The sequence below is a fragment of the Streptopelia decaocto genome, assembly GCF_964273445.1.
Source record: "Streptopelia decaocto genome assembly, chromosome: 1".
Taxonomy (NCBI): Eukaryota; Metazoa; Chordata; class Aves; order Columbiformes; family Columbidae; genus Streptopelia; species Streptopelia decaocto.
The window spans coordinates 62,346,880-62,364,405 of record NC_138663.1 but is presented as its reverse complement, the minus strand read 5'-3'; the positions used below and the strand labels follow the sequence as shown (position 1 = coordinate 62,364,405).

General features: G+C 47.9%; 1 protein-coding gene across 1 annotated transcript; it reads left to right on the top strand.

The window, feature by feature from the left end:
- Positions 1-3,131: 3,131 nt before the first annotated feature.
- SVOPL (SVOP like) lies at positions 3,132-16,626 on the top strand (the record flags this gene model as incomplete). The annotated part of the gene is made up of 11 exons (XM_082076341.1): positions 3,132-3,203; positions 3,308-3,432; positions 5,041-5,104; positions 6,576-6,701; positions 7,742-7,870; positions 9,418-9,491; positions 11,674-11,876; positions 12,999-13,110; positions 14,258-14,339; positions 15,838-15,927; positions 16,234-16,626. 11 exons carry the CDS (start codon positions 3,132-3,134, stop codon positions 16,393-16,395), a joined length of 1,239 nt encoding a protein of 412 aa, XP_081932467.1. The 3' UTR covers positions 16,396-16,626.
- Positions 16,627-17,526: the final 900 nt, after the last annotated feature.

The following is a 17,526-nucleotide window of genomic DNA, read 5'->3' as shown; positions in this document are numbered from 1 at the left end:
TGCTGCTTTGCTGGCTGATTGTTCAGATGGCTTTGTGACTCTCCAGAAGTTTCACAGGTAAATCCCAGCTTTGCCCAGCAGTGACAGTGGACCCCAGCAGGAGCTGACATGGCCACTGCACCAAAAGAGGCGGAAAATGCTATTGGCTTGGAGGAAATCCACATGGAGAGACAAGAACCCCCAAAAGGTGGGTTTGTATTGTCAGGACTAGAAATTTGGGTCCCCTGTGCTGGCACTCCAGCTACCTAAAATGTCTGTATATGGAGCCAGAAGCATCAGCTTCACACTGCTCCTCTCTCATCACAGCTGCCATGCTGGTGGCTGCTGCCCATGATGGTAGGAAGAGCTGGCTGGCTTGGTTTTTCTCAGACCTCTCCTTTGTGTAAATATTTTTTTATATTGGTAATTCGAGGATTCTCTCATTTTGGATACTTTTTGTAAAGAGAAAAATATATTCTATTTCAAAAGCATTTTCAAGTGAAAAAAATGCAGAAGAGCATAAAATGAAAAGTTCTGCATTTGAAACAAAAAATAATAATTTCCTCCTGAAATCCTGTTGTACGTTCTGTTCCATTTCAGAGGTAATGTTGATGGGTTTGAGATGACTTAGCTGGGAGATAAACGGTCTGACAGAAAAATTTATATAGCTATGACTTTACCTAAATAAGAGTTTGAATGTATACATAGACTGAAAGCTTTCTGCCAGGTCTGTTTATAAAGCCATCCTGGCCCTGATCTTGAGATGCTTTGTTTGCTCTTGAAATGGGGTTGGAGTGGGGAGCAAGTCAGGAATAAAGGTTTAGGAGATGAAACCGAGCCCAGAGCTCCTGGCTGTGCTCATCTTGCAGGGCTCAGGGCTGGGGCGGCCCCCAGCTCACACCACCCATGCCAGGAGCAGACCCATAGCCCAGGGGTGCAGAGGGGCAGTGTATCATGGCAATTTGGGCAGGGGAAGGGAGCAGACCATTGCCCAGATGTAGTCCAAGCCATGGGTTTCTGAAGCAGCTGGGGTAACTCAAGGCAAGGCTGTCCTGCCTCCATGCCCAGCCTGCCCTCTTCCCCCCTGGCTGCTGTTTCAGCAACCCCTGAGCAGGGGCTGGTCTGTGGACACAAAACTGGTAGATGTTTCCAGCCTTTTTCCTGGTGTGGTCCCACAGTAACATGAAAAATGTTGACATTTCATAAGAAGGAGGTAAAATTTGACTGCTGACATGTTTTTTGTCTCTGTCTTTCCCTTTGGTGTTCAGGGCAGAAGACATTTACAGTGGAAGAGGCTGTGGAAACCATTGGGTTTGGGAAGTTCCACATTGCACTTTTCCTGATCATGGGCAGCACTGGGGTAGGTGTCTGCAGCCATCTGCACTGGCCCGAAAAAAGGCTCTTCTCATTTTCCTCATTACTGTGCAATAACAACCATAAGCACCATGAGCACGTATTGCAGCCCATTTTTTTCACACATACCTTCTCAAGCAGGATTTCTGCTTTTGTCATCTTTGGCCAAATTAGATGTTGGCCACAAATGATTTCAGGGCAAAGCCAAGCAAGTTTTTCCTGCCTGGAGCACTGTCCCACCGGGCAGCACTGGTGGGGCACATCTTCAGTAGCACCTGAGGGTTTGGTTCAGTCTCTTGGCAGCATGTTTCATGCCATCCCCAGGGCACCCAAACCCTGCTCAACCTGGCATGGGACGGCTGCCATTCTCTCACCCTTGGGTACCTGAAAAATTTGCCAGGGTCTTGGGTTAATGGTGTATCTGTTTTGGGAACTGGGGCAAAAGCCTGAGGTCAGGCTGGGGTAAAGATGTGATGTTAAGACGTGATCCATGAGGATCACTGCAGCTGAGGTCTAGAAGTCTCTTGCTATGAGTAAATGATAGGCTTATTTCTTTTATTTCTTAACCGAAGCCAGCTGCTGGGGCAAACAGCCAATGGATCAATGAAGTTATTAATAAAAAAATTAGAAAAAATTTTAAAAAAACAAACCAACCAACCAAAACAAAACAAATGCTGAAACTTTTAAGTTCTCCTTGAATTCTCCTCAAACAGATGTAAAATGTTCCCAATTAAATGAAACTTTTTGCCCTGTTGGGGCAGAAAGGGGGACATGGAGGGGGAGAGGAGGAATTCACAATATTAACAACCTCTTCACTCGGAGCCTGGCAAGCCTGGTCATCTCTAGGTTAGATGCCAAAATTCACAGCTGGGTACCTAACCAAGAAGCTTGGTTTCCAGAGATTTTTGAAGACCTTCCACTAGCACAACTGAGTGAGAGTGTCCTCTGCAAGCGATGAGTCTTTCCATCTTCCTAGATACACTGTGTACCTAGATACCTGCTTTGTAGGTGCATCTTTCTCCCTTCTTCTCCAAGTACTTTTTCCAAGTGCTCACTTCTTCCAGATCATGCACAGGGTTCAGACCACTATGGAGACACCATGGCTTTGCAGGGCTGTTTTGACATGGTGGGACTGCCGTGGCTGCAGGCTTGGTGGGACTTCCATGGCTGCAGGTTTTGTAGGACTGATGGACTTTCCCCAGTGGGCTCCTTGTGGCTTCCCTTCTTGATAACATGCACACTTGTTCCCGAAGGTGGTTGAAGCCATGGAGATCATGCTAATAGCTGTTGTGTCCCCTCTCATCCGATGCGAGTGGCAGCTTCAAGACTGGCAGGTGGCTTTAGTGACAACGGTGAGTGACTTGTATTCTTCCCATGCATGTCATCCGTCATGTGGTCATTGTCAGGGGCACCACCAAAGACTTTGCAAAGTACGTTATTTCCCAGTGGGCCAAATAAATTCCTAGGACATCCTCTCAGGGACAGGAACAGTACCACAACTGCAGAAAACCAGAAAGCGAGCTGATGTGAACACACATCTGTGCCCAGAACTGTAATGCCAAAACAAGCCCCTGCTTCCGTATTCTTATTTTGAAGTCCCTACCATCCAACTTCCAGCTTTGAGGACTGAAACAGTGAGTGACTACCTGAAGGAAATCAAGCCACCTCACTCATGGTTCTGGGTGCTGCAGTTTGTCCTGCTGCCCAGAAAGCTTTCAGCTCACCTACAGTTCAAAGAGCAGAGCTGCCTGGTGCTGCCAGGCATGGATCCACTACAGCTTGTGTTTATATCCCCTTAGATGGTGTTTTTTGGCTACATGGTCTTCAGCATAGTGCTCGGGCTCCTGGCCGACAGGTATGGCCGCTGGAAGGTGAGTGAGCGCCTGGGGCTGCATGTCCTTTTCCTGAGCCCCACAGGAGCCACACACCGGGCTCAGCTCATGGTTTGGTGACCCCAATCTTTCCCCTTTTGCAGATTCTGCTGCTCTCATTCCTCTGGGCAGCCTATTTCTCCTTGCTGACCTCATTTTCCCCATCCTACATCTGGTTCGTGTTCCTGCGGGCCATGGTAGGAGGCGGCGTGGCGGGCCACGCACAAGGGTAAGGCAGTCAGAAGCCTTCACGGGGAGGTTAGTGGGGGCACCCACGGACCTGAGGGGCTGAGTTCCTGGGTTTACAGCAAGAGCTGACCTTCAGCTCATTTTGTCTGGCCCTGGTGGAGCTCCTGGTTTGCCTTGTGCTGAGCCTGGTAAGCTGTGGCTGTGCTGGAGGCTGGAGGAGATGGTGGGGAAGGGGCCTCCATGGGGGCTGGAAGGGGAGAGGGGAACAAATTCCCACACCACCTGAAACAAAATGCTGCTCTGTAATTTCACTGAATCCTGGTTGATTGACCTAAATTGCAGTTCTCAAGGACTCCTTGGAATAGAGGGGGTAGCTGGTTTATGTTAAGCCAGTGACAGAAGGATTATTAAGCATATATATTATAAAAAGAATTAGAAAGGGAACAGATGAGCAAAGGCCGCTTTCTCATTAAAAAGTCACAACAATTCTGCTTAAGTAGCAAATTGTCCTCGAACAGATGTAAAATGTTCCCACTTAAATTAAACTTTTTGTCCTGTTGGGGAAGAAAGGGGGACGTGGAAGGGGAGAGGAGGAATTCACTGTATTAATAACCTCTTCACTAGGAGCCTGGCAAAATAAATTATTTCTTGCAACTCTCTCAGGGAAACAAATGCAACATTTCAGCGCCTTCCATGGTTTCTCAAAGCCTGATTGCTGCCTATGCAGGAAAGCTTTAAGTCAGTCATGCTGACCCGAGACCCCTGTGCCAAAGCAAAGGACAGGAGGGAGATGAGTGCTGCTGGGAGGAGATGGCACTGTGCACCTGGGCTGTGCATTCTCTGAGCTCCCAGGGCTGCCCCCCTTGCAGGAGAGCCCCCATTCCCTGGCCATGGAGGCTGCTAGTGAGGATGGAGGGAGATTACACGTTTCATAAAACACTTCAATAGCTGAGACAGAAGGACCCAATGTGGGTCTCTCCCCACCCCTCTTTCCAGCCAAGGGAGCACAATTCACTCCTGTGAGCTTGAGAGATGCCAGTACCAGGCCCTCCCCACAAAGGCTATCCAATCATTTGATAAAAAGTGGAACAGACTCTTTTCTTTATTTAATGAAAGAAATATGATTCACTAAAAATTGTTCATTTCTACAAGCATACTCTGTGCCTTCGATGACACCCCAGCCTCCCCATAGGACCTTCCCATAGGTTTCCTGCTGTACAGACTGCAGTGTTCACCTGCCTATATCCTATAGCAGTGGCCTGCAGGGGGACTTGTGCCATGAATCTCCCTTGCCTGTAATTTGCTGCCTGCCCAAGTGGAAGTTTTATTGAGCAGGGATCCCCCATCTTTGGGTGCTCAGTGTTGGAAGAATCATAGAATCACAGAATAGTTTGGGTTGGAAGGGACCTTCAAGGGTCATCTAGTCCAACCCCCTGCAATGAGCAGGGACATCTTCAACCAGATCAGGTTGCTCAGAGCCCTGTCCAGCTTGGCCTTGAATGTCTCCAGGGATGGGGCATCTACCACCTCTCTGGGTATCTGTCTATAGGCAGCAATGTCCAGCACTGACTGAGCTGAACTGCTATTTGATTAGTACCGAAATTCTCATTGTTGCTGTATTTCTGCTTTTTTTCCCTTTTTTTGCTAGGCTCATCATAAAAACGGAATTTTTGCCCACCAAATACCGAGGATACATGTTGCCCTTATCTCAGGTAAGAGTGAGCACGTTACTATTTCTCCTAGCCCCAAGTCCCAGGAGATTTGTCCCACTGCTGTTTGGAAGCTGGGTCGCCAGCACATCAGCCTTTCTCTCAGACTATTCACACTTGCCTGGGTCTGAGTGAGTGCCTGCTGCCTCCTGCACCCCGCGACGTGGTGTCTGCAGTGTTAAAAGATACACACAGGCAGCTCCCTGAAGAAGAGAGACAATTTCTTCTCAAATAATGGGATGCTCTGAATATTGCCCGGAGACTTGAGCGATGGCTGACATCCAGCCGCTCGGTCTCCCTATTGATAACTGTGCTGCTCACTCTAATGGGGTCAGTGTCGATGGGCTGTCTGTCAGGCACTGGAGCTGGCAGCACCACTGGCCTCCTCCAGCCCTGGGCTCATTGCCCCCTTCTCCTTGGATCCCTGATGATAAGAGGTTAATGAGGTGGTTCTCAGATGAGATCCTGATTTGTGCCTCTCTCTGTCCCTGCTAAGGGATGGCACGGGGCTTTACTCAGGATAGGGTAGTCCCAAATTAGGCTGGAGACACGCTGGATGGATTGTGACCACTTGCTGGGCAAAGACCACAGCAAGCGTGACTGGGGCTGTTACTTACTCCATATTTCTGCAGCGGGCACTTGCTGCATGAGCAGATGATCTGCGGAGGCCTCACCGAGTGCACAAATTCAACTGACTATTGAACCAAAAGTGTTTGTATATGGTGTTGGTGGCAGGGATAATTTGCTTTTCGTTACTGCCTCTTTGATCCTGGTGCTTCATCACTATAGTATCATCAGAAACAAAAAGGTTTATAAAAAAAGAACAATCTTGTATTTCTCCACAGAAATTTGTTATTTCTGCCCATAGATTACTCACGAACATGCTGTGGCTTTTATGTATTTGTTTGTGCTTTGTGCTGGCTGAGCTCCCTTGGGTAGTCCCCTGGAAAGGGGCATGTCTCCTAATGGCAGCAAGTGGACTTTGGGGAGGAACATACTTGCAGATCAAGGGGACAGATTCTCTGTTGGTATATCTTGGCATTGCATTTAGTGGAGACTCACCAGCTTCCAACAGTGGAAATCTGGTCTGTCTTTGCCTTTAGTGCTTGTAAAGCTGCTGCTTCCCCACAGAGATTTAGACAAGAGGAAACTTGACAGGCAGGAACATTAGCAGAGAAGTGACTGAAATGACAAAAGAATCGGCTTTAAGTACAATGGTAGCCACAGCAAGTTTTCTGTTTTCATCTGGAGCTAATTGAGGCTATCTTCAGCCATCCCTCCCCAAATCCTAGTCTTTCCCTCTTTCCTTCAATCCAAGCTCAACTTCTTAGACAGCTGTGGGATGGCAGCATTTGCACCTCAGTGCTCCTTAGCACAGATCCCCACCTAGCTATAAAACCAGACCAAAAGGGAAGAAAATAAACCAGTAATTTCCATATGTTCATGTTTTAACCCATTCCTTTCCCTTGGAAAGGTGTTTTGGTTGACAGGATCCTTGTTAATCATTGGCCTGGCATCAGTGGTGAACCCAACCATTGGTTGGCGGTGGCTGATCAGAATTGCCTCCATCCCCGGCATCCTTCTCATTCTGGTGTTCAAGGTAAGAAAAGCCCCTCTCCCTGCTCTCCACCACACCACCAGCAAGCTGGCATTTCCCCAGGCACCCAGAAGCATCAAGAGAAAGACAGGCTAGCTGGGATGTGCAAAAAAACACAATACCTTCAGTCTAGTGCTGGTCACTGCACACCCTTTTCAATCTTTACATTTCCTAGGGCTGAGGGAAGGAGCCTCAATGAAGTGTTCACACAGCAAATGGATATCAGGGTCAACTGCAGCTTCCCCAGGTCCACTCATGTTTCTGAAATACTGATCTGACCATGTTATTTGTGGGGAGTGATGCAGAAAATCCCTACTTATGGTGCTCATGGGTACTGCAGATGTGAAAGCCCTTCCTGAAGCTGAATGAATGCACAAGTCCACCTGGGGTGCTACCTGGGCAGTGAAATGCAAGATTGCCATGAACAGCCAGTTGTATATCTTTGACATTTGGTTTCTCTGATTATTTTTGCCAGAAAGAATGGGTAGCAAAAGTTTTTAGTCCAGAAGAAATAAAAAACATGGCAAATATACACACACCTTTAAAAAAGGAGTCTTCTACTTTCAGTGATACACATGTAATTGTTTATAATTCAATAGAGCCATAATTTAATAAAAAGCTATTTTACTTTGGGGAGACCATCAGGTACTAGTGAACATTGCAAATGCTAGTGATGAGTAAGTTTGTTCCTAATTTTTTTCTGTGTACCCCTTTTTTAGATTATGTTGTTGAGTCTTCCAAGATTTTCACTTGAGTACGTGACATGCCCCTCACCCCAATTTTTGTTAAACCCGCATCTTTGGCTTGGGAGCTGGACCAAGATATGGGTTTGCCAGGCAAAGTCAGCCCCCCAGAATAGGCCATGGGGAGCTGGGATACGCAGGGGTGTCCCGAGGCATGGCTGAGGAGGAGGAGAGGCAAAAGGCTTCCCCAGCTCAGGCTGTGCTAACCTGGCTGGCCTCCTGGGCATGACAGGAAGCTGTGAGTAGGGCTGCACGGCCAGAGAGATGCAGAAACACTTTCTGATGCCGCTCCACTTTCAGTTCATCCCGGAGTCAGCGCGGTACAACATCTCCACGGGAAACACGGCAGCAGCTCTGGCCACGCTGCAGAAGATCGCCAAGATGAATGGGGCAGTGATGCCTGAGGGGGTGCTGACAGAGCCCGCCAAGGTAAGCCGAGCTTGGGGCCCTGCCCGGACCCTCCGTCCCAGGCAGGGCTGCCGTCATCTGGGGTTTGAGGAGTGAGCAGGACAGCCAAGCATGTCTTGCTCTGCCTGTCTTCCACTTCTCACCTGTGTTCTTTCCCAAGCAACTACTGAATGTGATGACCAAGATGTCACTTTTCTTTTGGAGAGACAGTAATCTTGACCCTCAAAATGCAATTGAGTTTTCTGCCTTTTTTTTTTTTTTTTTTACATTCTTTTTGTGTTCACTCAGAAAAATATTATACTGAGAAAATATTTGCTTCCTTTACCACAAAAAAGGCTCCCAGCAAAGCACGTTCTTCCTGATTGCCCATCCATCCCACAGGGATGACCCCAGTGCTGGGACACCTGAGACCTGCCCCTTGGGGTCCCTCTCAGGGCTGTGGCTGGTCCCTGCCATGAGGTCAACCCACTGTTCCCAGTGGCTTCTCCCAGTCCCTGCCCAGGCTTGTCTGCTGGGTACCAGCACCCCAGGTCCCTGAGTGTGGAGCCATAGGCCAGCAGAAGAAGGTCAAAGCAGAAGTAATTTCAGGCCTAGTGCCATTTGTACCTGCAATCAGCTGAGCAGCTCAGGAGTTGATCATTACTCAACCAAAATGCCCAAGAGCAAGTGTGGGTGTTGTAGGGGTGGCAGGAGAGGAGCTGGGCGCCAAGAGAGGAAGAATAGACAATGTTGTCCAGGGCCACAAAATTATTACCTAGCTCTTTTAAGTCCCTTTCCTGGACCTCTTTGCTGCTTATTCAACCCCACAGGCACCAAGCATTGTCCTTAGCAATTCATGCGAGATGTTCCTATTGTATGGGAATTAATTAGGATTAAAGCTTCCCTGTAGTTTAATTGAAGTAATGGACCTGCATTAGCTGTAGGAAGGGTTTTTGTTAGCTGTGTACCCTCTCAGGTTCAACCAATGATGAGGAAAATAAAAATAAAGGTAAGCCAAACCACCTCTGTGAACTTGTCTCCCCTCGGTGGTGGGACACTGAGGTGGCTGCTGGTGCTTGGGGAGCAGGGGGGGAGGCAGGGCCCCCCAGTGCCTGCTTGTCTCTCTGCTCACTGGCATTTCAGGGCTCCCAGCAGGATGCACATAGTCACAAACTTGTTCTGCAGGCAGAGCAGCAGATGCTGGGCCACTCTCCCCGACACGCGGGGCAATGGGAACCACCAGCAGCCCCAGCAGTGCTGGCCCCCACCGCAACCAGGTCCCCCTCCAGCATTTTGATGGTCATGCTGTGGCCAGACTGCTGGGAGTTGGGGGTTGGTCCTGTGGGGCCAGGAGTGCTTAGGGTGTTCTATTCTCCTCCCCTCCATCCTTTGCAGCGCATCCTCCTGTGGGCATCCTTTGGGAAGAGGGACTTTCCTCTCCAGAGGGCTGGTGGAGTGCTGTGTTGCACCATCTGTCTGTGCCACCAGCAGCCTGGGCTGAGGCATGGGGGGTCGGGGCTCCTGCTGCAGAACACTTGTCCCTGAGTGAAAGGTGCCTTTTTTAAAACCTTCTATCAAATGATTTGCAGGAAAGGAGAGGAAGATTCAAGGACCTCGTCCACCCCAAATACCTCAGAACCACTTTGCAGATATGGATCATATGGTAAAAAAGAGTTGTTTTTTAATTTTTTTAATTTTTTTTTCCCCTCTTGCTTATCAGCTCATTCTCTCAGTTGAACATGTACAGGGAGCAGAAGTTTCCCATTGACTCTGCCATTGCAAGGCACTCCTTCTGCTTCAGGAGGCGGCTGCAGACACTTGGCAGCTGCAGGAGAAGTATGCAAGCATGGGTCACTGCAGGCTTGTCCTGGTCTCAGACCATGCCTCAGACACCCTGTGTCAGTCAGTGTTAACATAGGCAGAAAAAGGCTGGACATGCAGCATGGTGCAGGATGCCAGGAGCCCTTCCTCAGGACACGGTGGCTCAGGGGAGGTGGGGTGGTAGCCAGGCAAGAGCTGCAGAAGAGAGCCCACACCTGCCTGCAGCGTGTCCAGCGATGTGCCCATGGCTCAGCTTCCCTTCTCAGTGCAAATGTGTTGTGATGGTTTGACTGAAAATTAGTTAATATTCTTCATGCAGTTAGAAACCTTTCTTTTTTGTAGCTAACATGGTCATTATTTGGACTTAGTCTGAGGACAAGAAGATAACACCCGGGACAGAGTTAATGTTTTTAATTGCTCTCGTCTTAGAGCCAAGGATGTTCTGAGCGCTCTGCCCACAGGTGTGAGGTATTGAGGAAGGGGGGCTGGATGGGGCAGAGCTTGACTGACATCCAGACTGATCAATAAGAGTATTCCATCCCATTAATGTCATGCTTCATATTCAAGGAAAGCTGGGATCTTTTGGTCTCTCTCACTTCTTCGCTCTCTTTGTTGCACCTGGGATGGTTTATGGGAATTCTGTTTAGGACTTTCTTTAGTTTGGCCATTTGCCATCCTGCTGTTTTACAGAGGCCTCTGGGCCTTTCTGCCTTTTTCTCTCCTCTCTCTCTGGGATTGCCTGTTAGGACCAGGTGCTGTTTCCTGGGACTGGCTGCTTGGTGCAGACGTAGTTCATGAGGAATTGCTTTGAGTATCTTTTATTTTATATTCTATTTCTATTATATATATATATATATTTACTAATAGTGTATTAGTATTTTGCTATTTTATTAAACTGCTTTTATCTCAGTCCAAGTTTCTCCCTTCCCTTTTGATTCTCTCCCCTATTTGGGGGATGAGGAAGGGAGGGGTGTGAGTGAGTGTCTATCGTGGTTATATTGCTAGCTCGGGTTAAACCACAACATGTTCTTCCCATGAGGAGCAAAAATGTACAACTTTTGCAGACCAGCCAAGGTATTGGTGAAATAGGGCTTCAACAGAAACTCAGTAACTATTACTGGTGCCACAGGCTGAGGAAAATAAAGATTGAAGGGAGAGATGGGTTTCATATGCAATGTTCCTGGTAGCTGTATGCAAGGGTAATACGTTTCATTGACTTTGCTGTCTGGAATAGAAACGTATAAATAATGGGTCCGTGGGAACTCATTGACCCAAAATGTTGCTAAGTCAGGCCTTGAATTGTTTATGTCTTTTTTTTTTTCTCCTTAATTGTATAAGTGTTATGATTTATATAGATATTTTTTTAAATCCTCCTTTCTCTCCTAGTCCTCCCAGGAGTCACTGGTGTGTTCTTGGGTTTGCATTCCTGCCCCCCCATGCCCCGAGCATCCCCCACCTCCTCAGGCAGCTTGTTTCCTAGCCCAAATTCTGCTGCTTGCTTCTGAAATTGCTGGGGGAATAAAAAAGTGAAAATTACATCTCAGCCTGGTTATGATTAGGTGTATGCTGAATTACTTGATAATGACACAACCAGGCTGCCGTCACCAATCCTGTGTTTTTGACAGCCAGCCAGGGTACGATGTGAGCTTCTCCAGCCAGCTAATGAAAACTCCTTTTGAAAAATCTCTGGGCAGAAAGAATAAGGACAAAAAAACTCCAAACAGTTTATTCATGTGAGCCTCAAGCATTGGGGCATGATGTTGAGATCTCCCTGGTCCTCTGGGAAGAGGTTGTTTGGAAATGTCTCCACTTACTGTGTGAGGAGAGGAACTGACGGGCCATGCTCTTCCCAGTGTGACTGCACCAGGTCACCCGCTGTAGAACAAGAAACAGCATTAAGAGGCAAGAAAAAGACAAGCTATGAGCTGAAGTGGGATCCTCCAAGGGCCAAAGGTGCATGGACATAGGTGGCAGTGGGCCTTCCCCATCATTGCCGCCGCTCACTGCAGCATTTACCCCCCCAGGCTTGGCATCGCTTTTGCTTATTACGGCGTCATCTTGGCCAGTGCTGAGTTACTGGAGCGGGACCTCGTCTGTGGCTCCGCGGCACCATCGGTGCGAGACTCCAGCCACGAGTCCGAGGAGAGCCGCAGCCCCTGCCACTGCCGCTTGTTCAGCCCCGATGCCTACCAGACCATGATCATCAGCACAGTCGGAGAGATCGCACGTAACCTCCCCTCCCTGCCCTGCCATCCGCTTCTCGCAGCCAGTTCATACCTGCTGCAAAGCTGATGTGCCTGAGGTCACACATGTCCTCAGTGTTGCCAGGCTCAAGCTCTTCAAATGAAGGTCGGGGACATAGGCCATGAGCCGGTGGCAATGGGCAAGGAAGGGCATTGCTCCCAAGGGGGTTAAGTCAACTTCAGCATAGGTCCTTCCAACAGCAGAGCCGAACACCTCCTTTGCAGCTAGTACCTACTGAAAGCCTTGGTTAAACTCCAAGGGAAATGGCTTATAACTTAGCAGAACTGAGCCTGGCTTCCCAAATTCCTTGACATGTAGTAGTTGGAAAGTCACAAATAAGCAAGGATTGACAATAGTCAGCTTGATATGACTGAATGCGCCACACAGGTGCCCTCCTTTCAAAGAGATGGTGACCTCAGGAGCAGGTGAACACTACAGCTAAGTGCCCAGGGGATCCGCAGGAAACCAAAATGCTTCCTGGTGCAGCCGGCCTGAGAGCGCTGAGGGATGGCAGGATGGCCCAAAATAACCCACACAGCACCCTTGAGAGAACTTCGCACTGTGTGTGGGTCTCATGTTGCAACGCTCCTGGGAGACGAATGTTCTCCCTGGTTCATATCTCAGCAATTGGGTATTGGATCCTGCAGGTGCAGCTGGGCTGGGACCACTCCAGTGATGGACTCAGGTGCCTGCTTGGCTCCCAGCTCATTTGGGGACTCCACGGGGCACAGCCTGGGCCCCAGCGTTTGTGGCTGGGCTGTGGCTGGAGGGAGCAAACCCACTCAGGCCTGTGGTGCTACCTCAGCAGGTGCCTTCCTTGCCTGGCTCAGGACCAGTGCTGGTGTCTGGCTGTAGTACGGCATGGCAATTTCAGAGGAGGACAGGCTGCATCCTCTGAGAGGAAGGACAAACAAAACAGAGACAGCAAATTGCATGGTTTGGGTACAGGCAGAAAATTATAGGGTTTGTGCATTTTGAAGAGCATTTGGTAGGTGCTGGGGATGCAGAGAGGTATTTTTGAGGCACGCTGCATAAAAATCTATAAAGACAGACAATCATTATAGTTCAGTCATCTAACATTTTACTGTTGTCCTTTCGTCTCCAGTAAATCCTTTGAACATTCTCGGCATCAATTTCCTCGGAAGACGCCTGAGCCTGTGTATCACCATGGGATGTACGGCGCTATTCTTTCTTCTCCTTAATATCTGCGTCTCGAGGTAGTCTCGCTCAGCGTGCGGGTGTTTTTGGCTCAGTGTGTGCATGTTTTGGGAGGAGTGCCACGCTGTGGGCAGAGGACAGAATACCTGTTGTATTCTCAGGTCACCACTCAGGCCAGTTAATTCTTGTAGACCTGGAAAAAACCCCTTTGAGTTGTTCCCTGCCCTTCCCATGAAAGCTGCGGCAGCAGATGCTGTGGTGCAGGGGTGTGCAGAGCAACCCACTGGTATTACTGAGCCCATCTGGCTTCCACTAAGTACATAACTAACTGCTTTCCAGTGCTGTCTGGAAAACGAAAAGTGATGTGAACAACATCCACCACAAAGAAGTAATATTTTTCTTTCAGTCTCTTTTTTCCACCTTCCTTTCATTTTTGGCAATGCTACACATCTCCTCTAACCTGTAGAGTTGGGCACTTCAAGAGGAGCTCAAGGCATGAAAGGAAAGCCTGCCATGAGTCTGTAATTATCAGGTTCATCTGTGAGGATGTGTAAGAAAGATCCCGCTCAAGCTGGCAGAGCTAATGGTTACAGAAAATCAGGATGGCTTCTAGCCCAAGTTTCCTCTAACCTGCCTGGCAGCCCTAGGGCCGCTTGCCAGCGACATGCACCTCTGTTGCTTGTCCTGTGGCCACCGGCCCTAGAGACTGGCTGAAACACTTGGGAGCTGGGGTGGGAGCCTGCACGTAGTCGTTAAGCTAAATGAGCCCCTGTCAGGGAGCTGACAGTTCCTCATTAAGGCACCAACCTCTGTACTGCTATTATTGTTATTTTCAGTTTTCCTTGAAATTGAGCCCAGCCAGCACATTTATAGTTTTATAGAGGAACAGAAAGCAAGGGTTAGGCTGGAAGTCAGACTTCACCATAATGTTGAGGGCACCAGCTGAGCCACCGCTGTCCTGTTCAGATCATCCCCTCCAGCCCCTAAACCTGGTCTAAGGGAGACCTCACATGCAACAGCCTGTTACCAAACATGCCTTACCAATGGACTAAAGAAAGATTATACTTGTCAGCAATCAACTTTTCCATATGCTTTCCATTACATTAAGCTGGTAAAAGCCCCAGCACAGTGAATATATGAGGCTGTGTCTCTGGTGACCACTATTCAGTGGCGCTAACTCTTTGCTCCCCATGGCTTCCTCTCTAGCGCAGGCACGATCGGGTTTCTCTTCATGCTGCGCGCCTTGGTTTCAGCCAACTTCAACACCATCTACATCTACACAGCAGAGGTGGGTTCTCCTGAAAGTACATTAACCTGTTCTGGGGCATGAAACCCATTTATTTGCCTGTACCCAGCAATGTTGCCTTATTTATTGACTAGTTAGTTAGTCAACTTTCTTGAACTATGGCTCTCTGGCTTCTTTACCACACTGTTTTCCTATCTGAGATGAGAGAATAAATCAGATAAATAGTTGGAGATGACGAGAACAGGTATAAGAAGAGTCACCTGCTGGTCAGCTACCACAGAAAAATGTTATTTTTGAGGATGGTGTGTACCATCATCTTCCAAACCTCATTATCTTTCTCCTCCCCAACCCCTGCAAAGCTAGAAAATAAGCTACCACTGAAAGGAACCTTTTCCAGCACTAAAGGTACTGATGTAGTGTATGAGGTAGCATATGATTTTTTTCACTTAATGGAAATTGTTGTGTTCTGTCCACAAGTAATTTAAATCCTTTAGAGAGTCTGCCCTGCACACAATTCAGGAGCCATGAGTTCAAGGAGGCAGTGTTGTGCTTTTTTTGTTGTTGTTGTTGAGTTAACCTTCTAGGTTTGTTGAGTTTGCCTTCTAGGTTGAGTAAAGTGACAAAAAGCAAACAGAAGCAGCTTCCTCTGGGTTCACCTGGTACTTTTTTTCATAGCACACTAAATTTAAGCATGCACCAGCCTTGATTAAATACTGACCTTTTAATACTCCTGAATTAGATGCTGCTGATGGTCAGACTATTGCTGCAACAGCAATATCATAAATCCATATTACTCAAAATTTAATCACTGATCAAAACCAAACTTCCCTTTCTGGAAAATTCCTTTTCTGGCCACAGGCCTGGACTCTTCTTGAAGTAGATTATCTCCATTGGCTTGGCCTAGTAAAACAAAGGTTCATATAACTATACCTCCTAAAATCTCTTGATATTGAACAGGACTTAAGCATGTGTTTTGCTTAACTTTAGTTAACTGTTTTATCAGCACAGGTGTGTGGGAGATGTGAAAAAGAAAATACAGCATATTTTTCTAATCCTGAAGCTTTCTTATTGGGATCCGTTTTTCTTTTCCCTCCTGCTAAACAAAAGTGCTGTTGATACAAATAAACAGGCAGCCTTGAAGGCTGCAGACAATATCCTTTCTTTCTGCTTTCCAGATGCAGGGCCCAGCAATATAAATTCAATTCTTCCATTATCACCCAGCCTGTCCGCTGTGACTTTGATGTGAGCTGCCCAGCACAGCTGGGAGAAAGGCCGTGGTCATAACAAACAGCAGGGGAGTCACATCCAGCTTCGATTTACTTGCCCTGATACTTCACTTGGGGCAAAATAGGTCAGGTTGGTAATGGCACAAATGAGAACCAAAGGAGCCTTTCTTGCCAGCTCTTATCACTCTAGCTGCCCTTGATAGTGTAATGGGCCTCGCTGAAGAAAAATTAAAAGAAAAAAAAAGGAAAAATAAGGACACATATCACAGATCATTCTCGAGATAATGAGATTACTTTCTGGCCTTTTTTTTTAGGTTTATCCCACCACAATGCGAGCCCTGGGGATGGGAACAAGTGGGTCATTGTGCCGTGTTGGAGCTATGGTGGCCCCATTTATATCACAAGTAAGAGCATGCTTGATTATGTTGGTAAACATTGCATTTGATTCCTCCTCAACTCATTAGCTCTTTATTTGATGTTTACACAGAGTACTTATGTGGTCTTTCTTTGCCCAATGCAGATCTGCAAAAATCTTTTCCCAAAGCTTAGCATTTGTTACTTTTGGAAAGCTCTTACATTCACAAGACATTGTTTTTCTACTGTTGAGTCTTTCAGGTGTTTGTGACCCTTTGTCCATTCTTTAATTCCCAGTTAACTGCCAGCTCCCCAGTACCACTGAGCTGATGTTTGAACTGTTCTTTTGCCTGCAGGTCCTTATAAACGCTTCTTTCATTGGGGCCCTGTGTCTTTTCGCATCGGTGTGCATCGTGTGTGCCATCTCTGCGTTCACGCTGCCCATCGAGACCAAGGACAGGGCACTGCAGGTTTGTGTCACCCCTCCAGGAACTCCCCTGTATCTAAATGCTACTTAGAAACTAGTAGACTATGATTCAGCCAGAATCAGGGAACTGCTGGACAAACTCAAGTGGAAGAGGAGAGTTTACAGATCATGGAAGGAGGGGCTGGCCACTTGGGAAGAATATAAGGCTGTTGTCAGAGGATGTAGGGAGCTTCTGCAAATACATGGCAGATAAAACTAACACCAGAGGCAATGTAGGCCCACTGGTGAATGAGGTGGGTGCCCTGGTGACAGAAGATACAGAGAATGCAGAGTTACTGAATGCCTTCTTTGTCTTTCTTCGTCTACTCTGCCGGAGGCTGTTCTGAGGAGCCCCGTACCACTGAGGCCCCAGTGAAAGTCAGGACAATGGAGGAGTTTGTCTTGGTTGATGAGGACTGGGTTAGGGACCGATTAAGCAATCTGGATATCCATAAATCCATGGGTCCAGATGGGAAGCACCCGCGGGTGCTGAGGGAGCTGGCTGAGGTCACTGCCAGGCCACTCTCCATCATCTTTGCCAAGTCTTGGGAAACAGGAGAGGTGCCTGAGGACTGGAGGAAAATAAATTTCACTCCAGTCTTCAAAAAGGGCAAGAAGGAGGACCTGAGTAACTATAGACCAGTCAGCCTCACCTCCATCCCTGGGAAGGTGTTGGAACCACTTATCCTTGGTGCCATCTCAAGGCATATCAAGGATAAGAGGGTCATTAGGGGCAGTCAACATGGCTTCACCAAGGGGAAGTCATGCTTAACCAACCTCATCGCCTTTTGTGAGGACATAACCAGGTGGATTAGAAGATGGTAAAGCAGTGGATGTGGTTTATCTTGATTTCAGTAAAGCATTTGACAGTCTCCCATAGCATCCTCACAGCTAAACTGAGGGAGTGTGGTCTGGACGATTGGGTAGTGAGGTGAACTGCAAACTGGCTGAAGGAAAGAAACCAGAGAGTTGTGGTCAATGGGGCAGAGTCTAGTTGGAGGCCTGTATCTAGTGGAGTGCCTCAAAGGTCGGTACTGCGGCTGGTATTATTCAATATATTCATCAATGACTTGGATGGGGGAATAGAGTGCACTGTCAGCAAGTTTCTTGATGACACCAAGCTGGGAGGAGTGGCTGACACGCCAGAAGGCTGTGCTGCCATCCAGAGGGACCTGGACAGGCT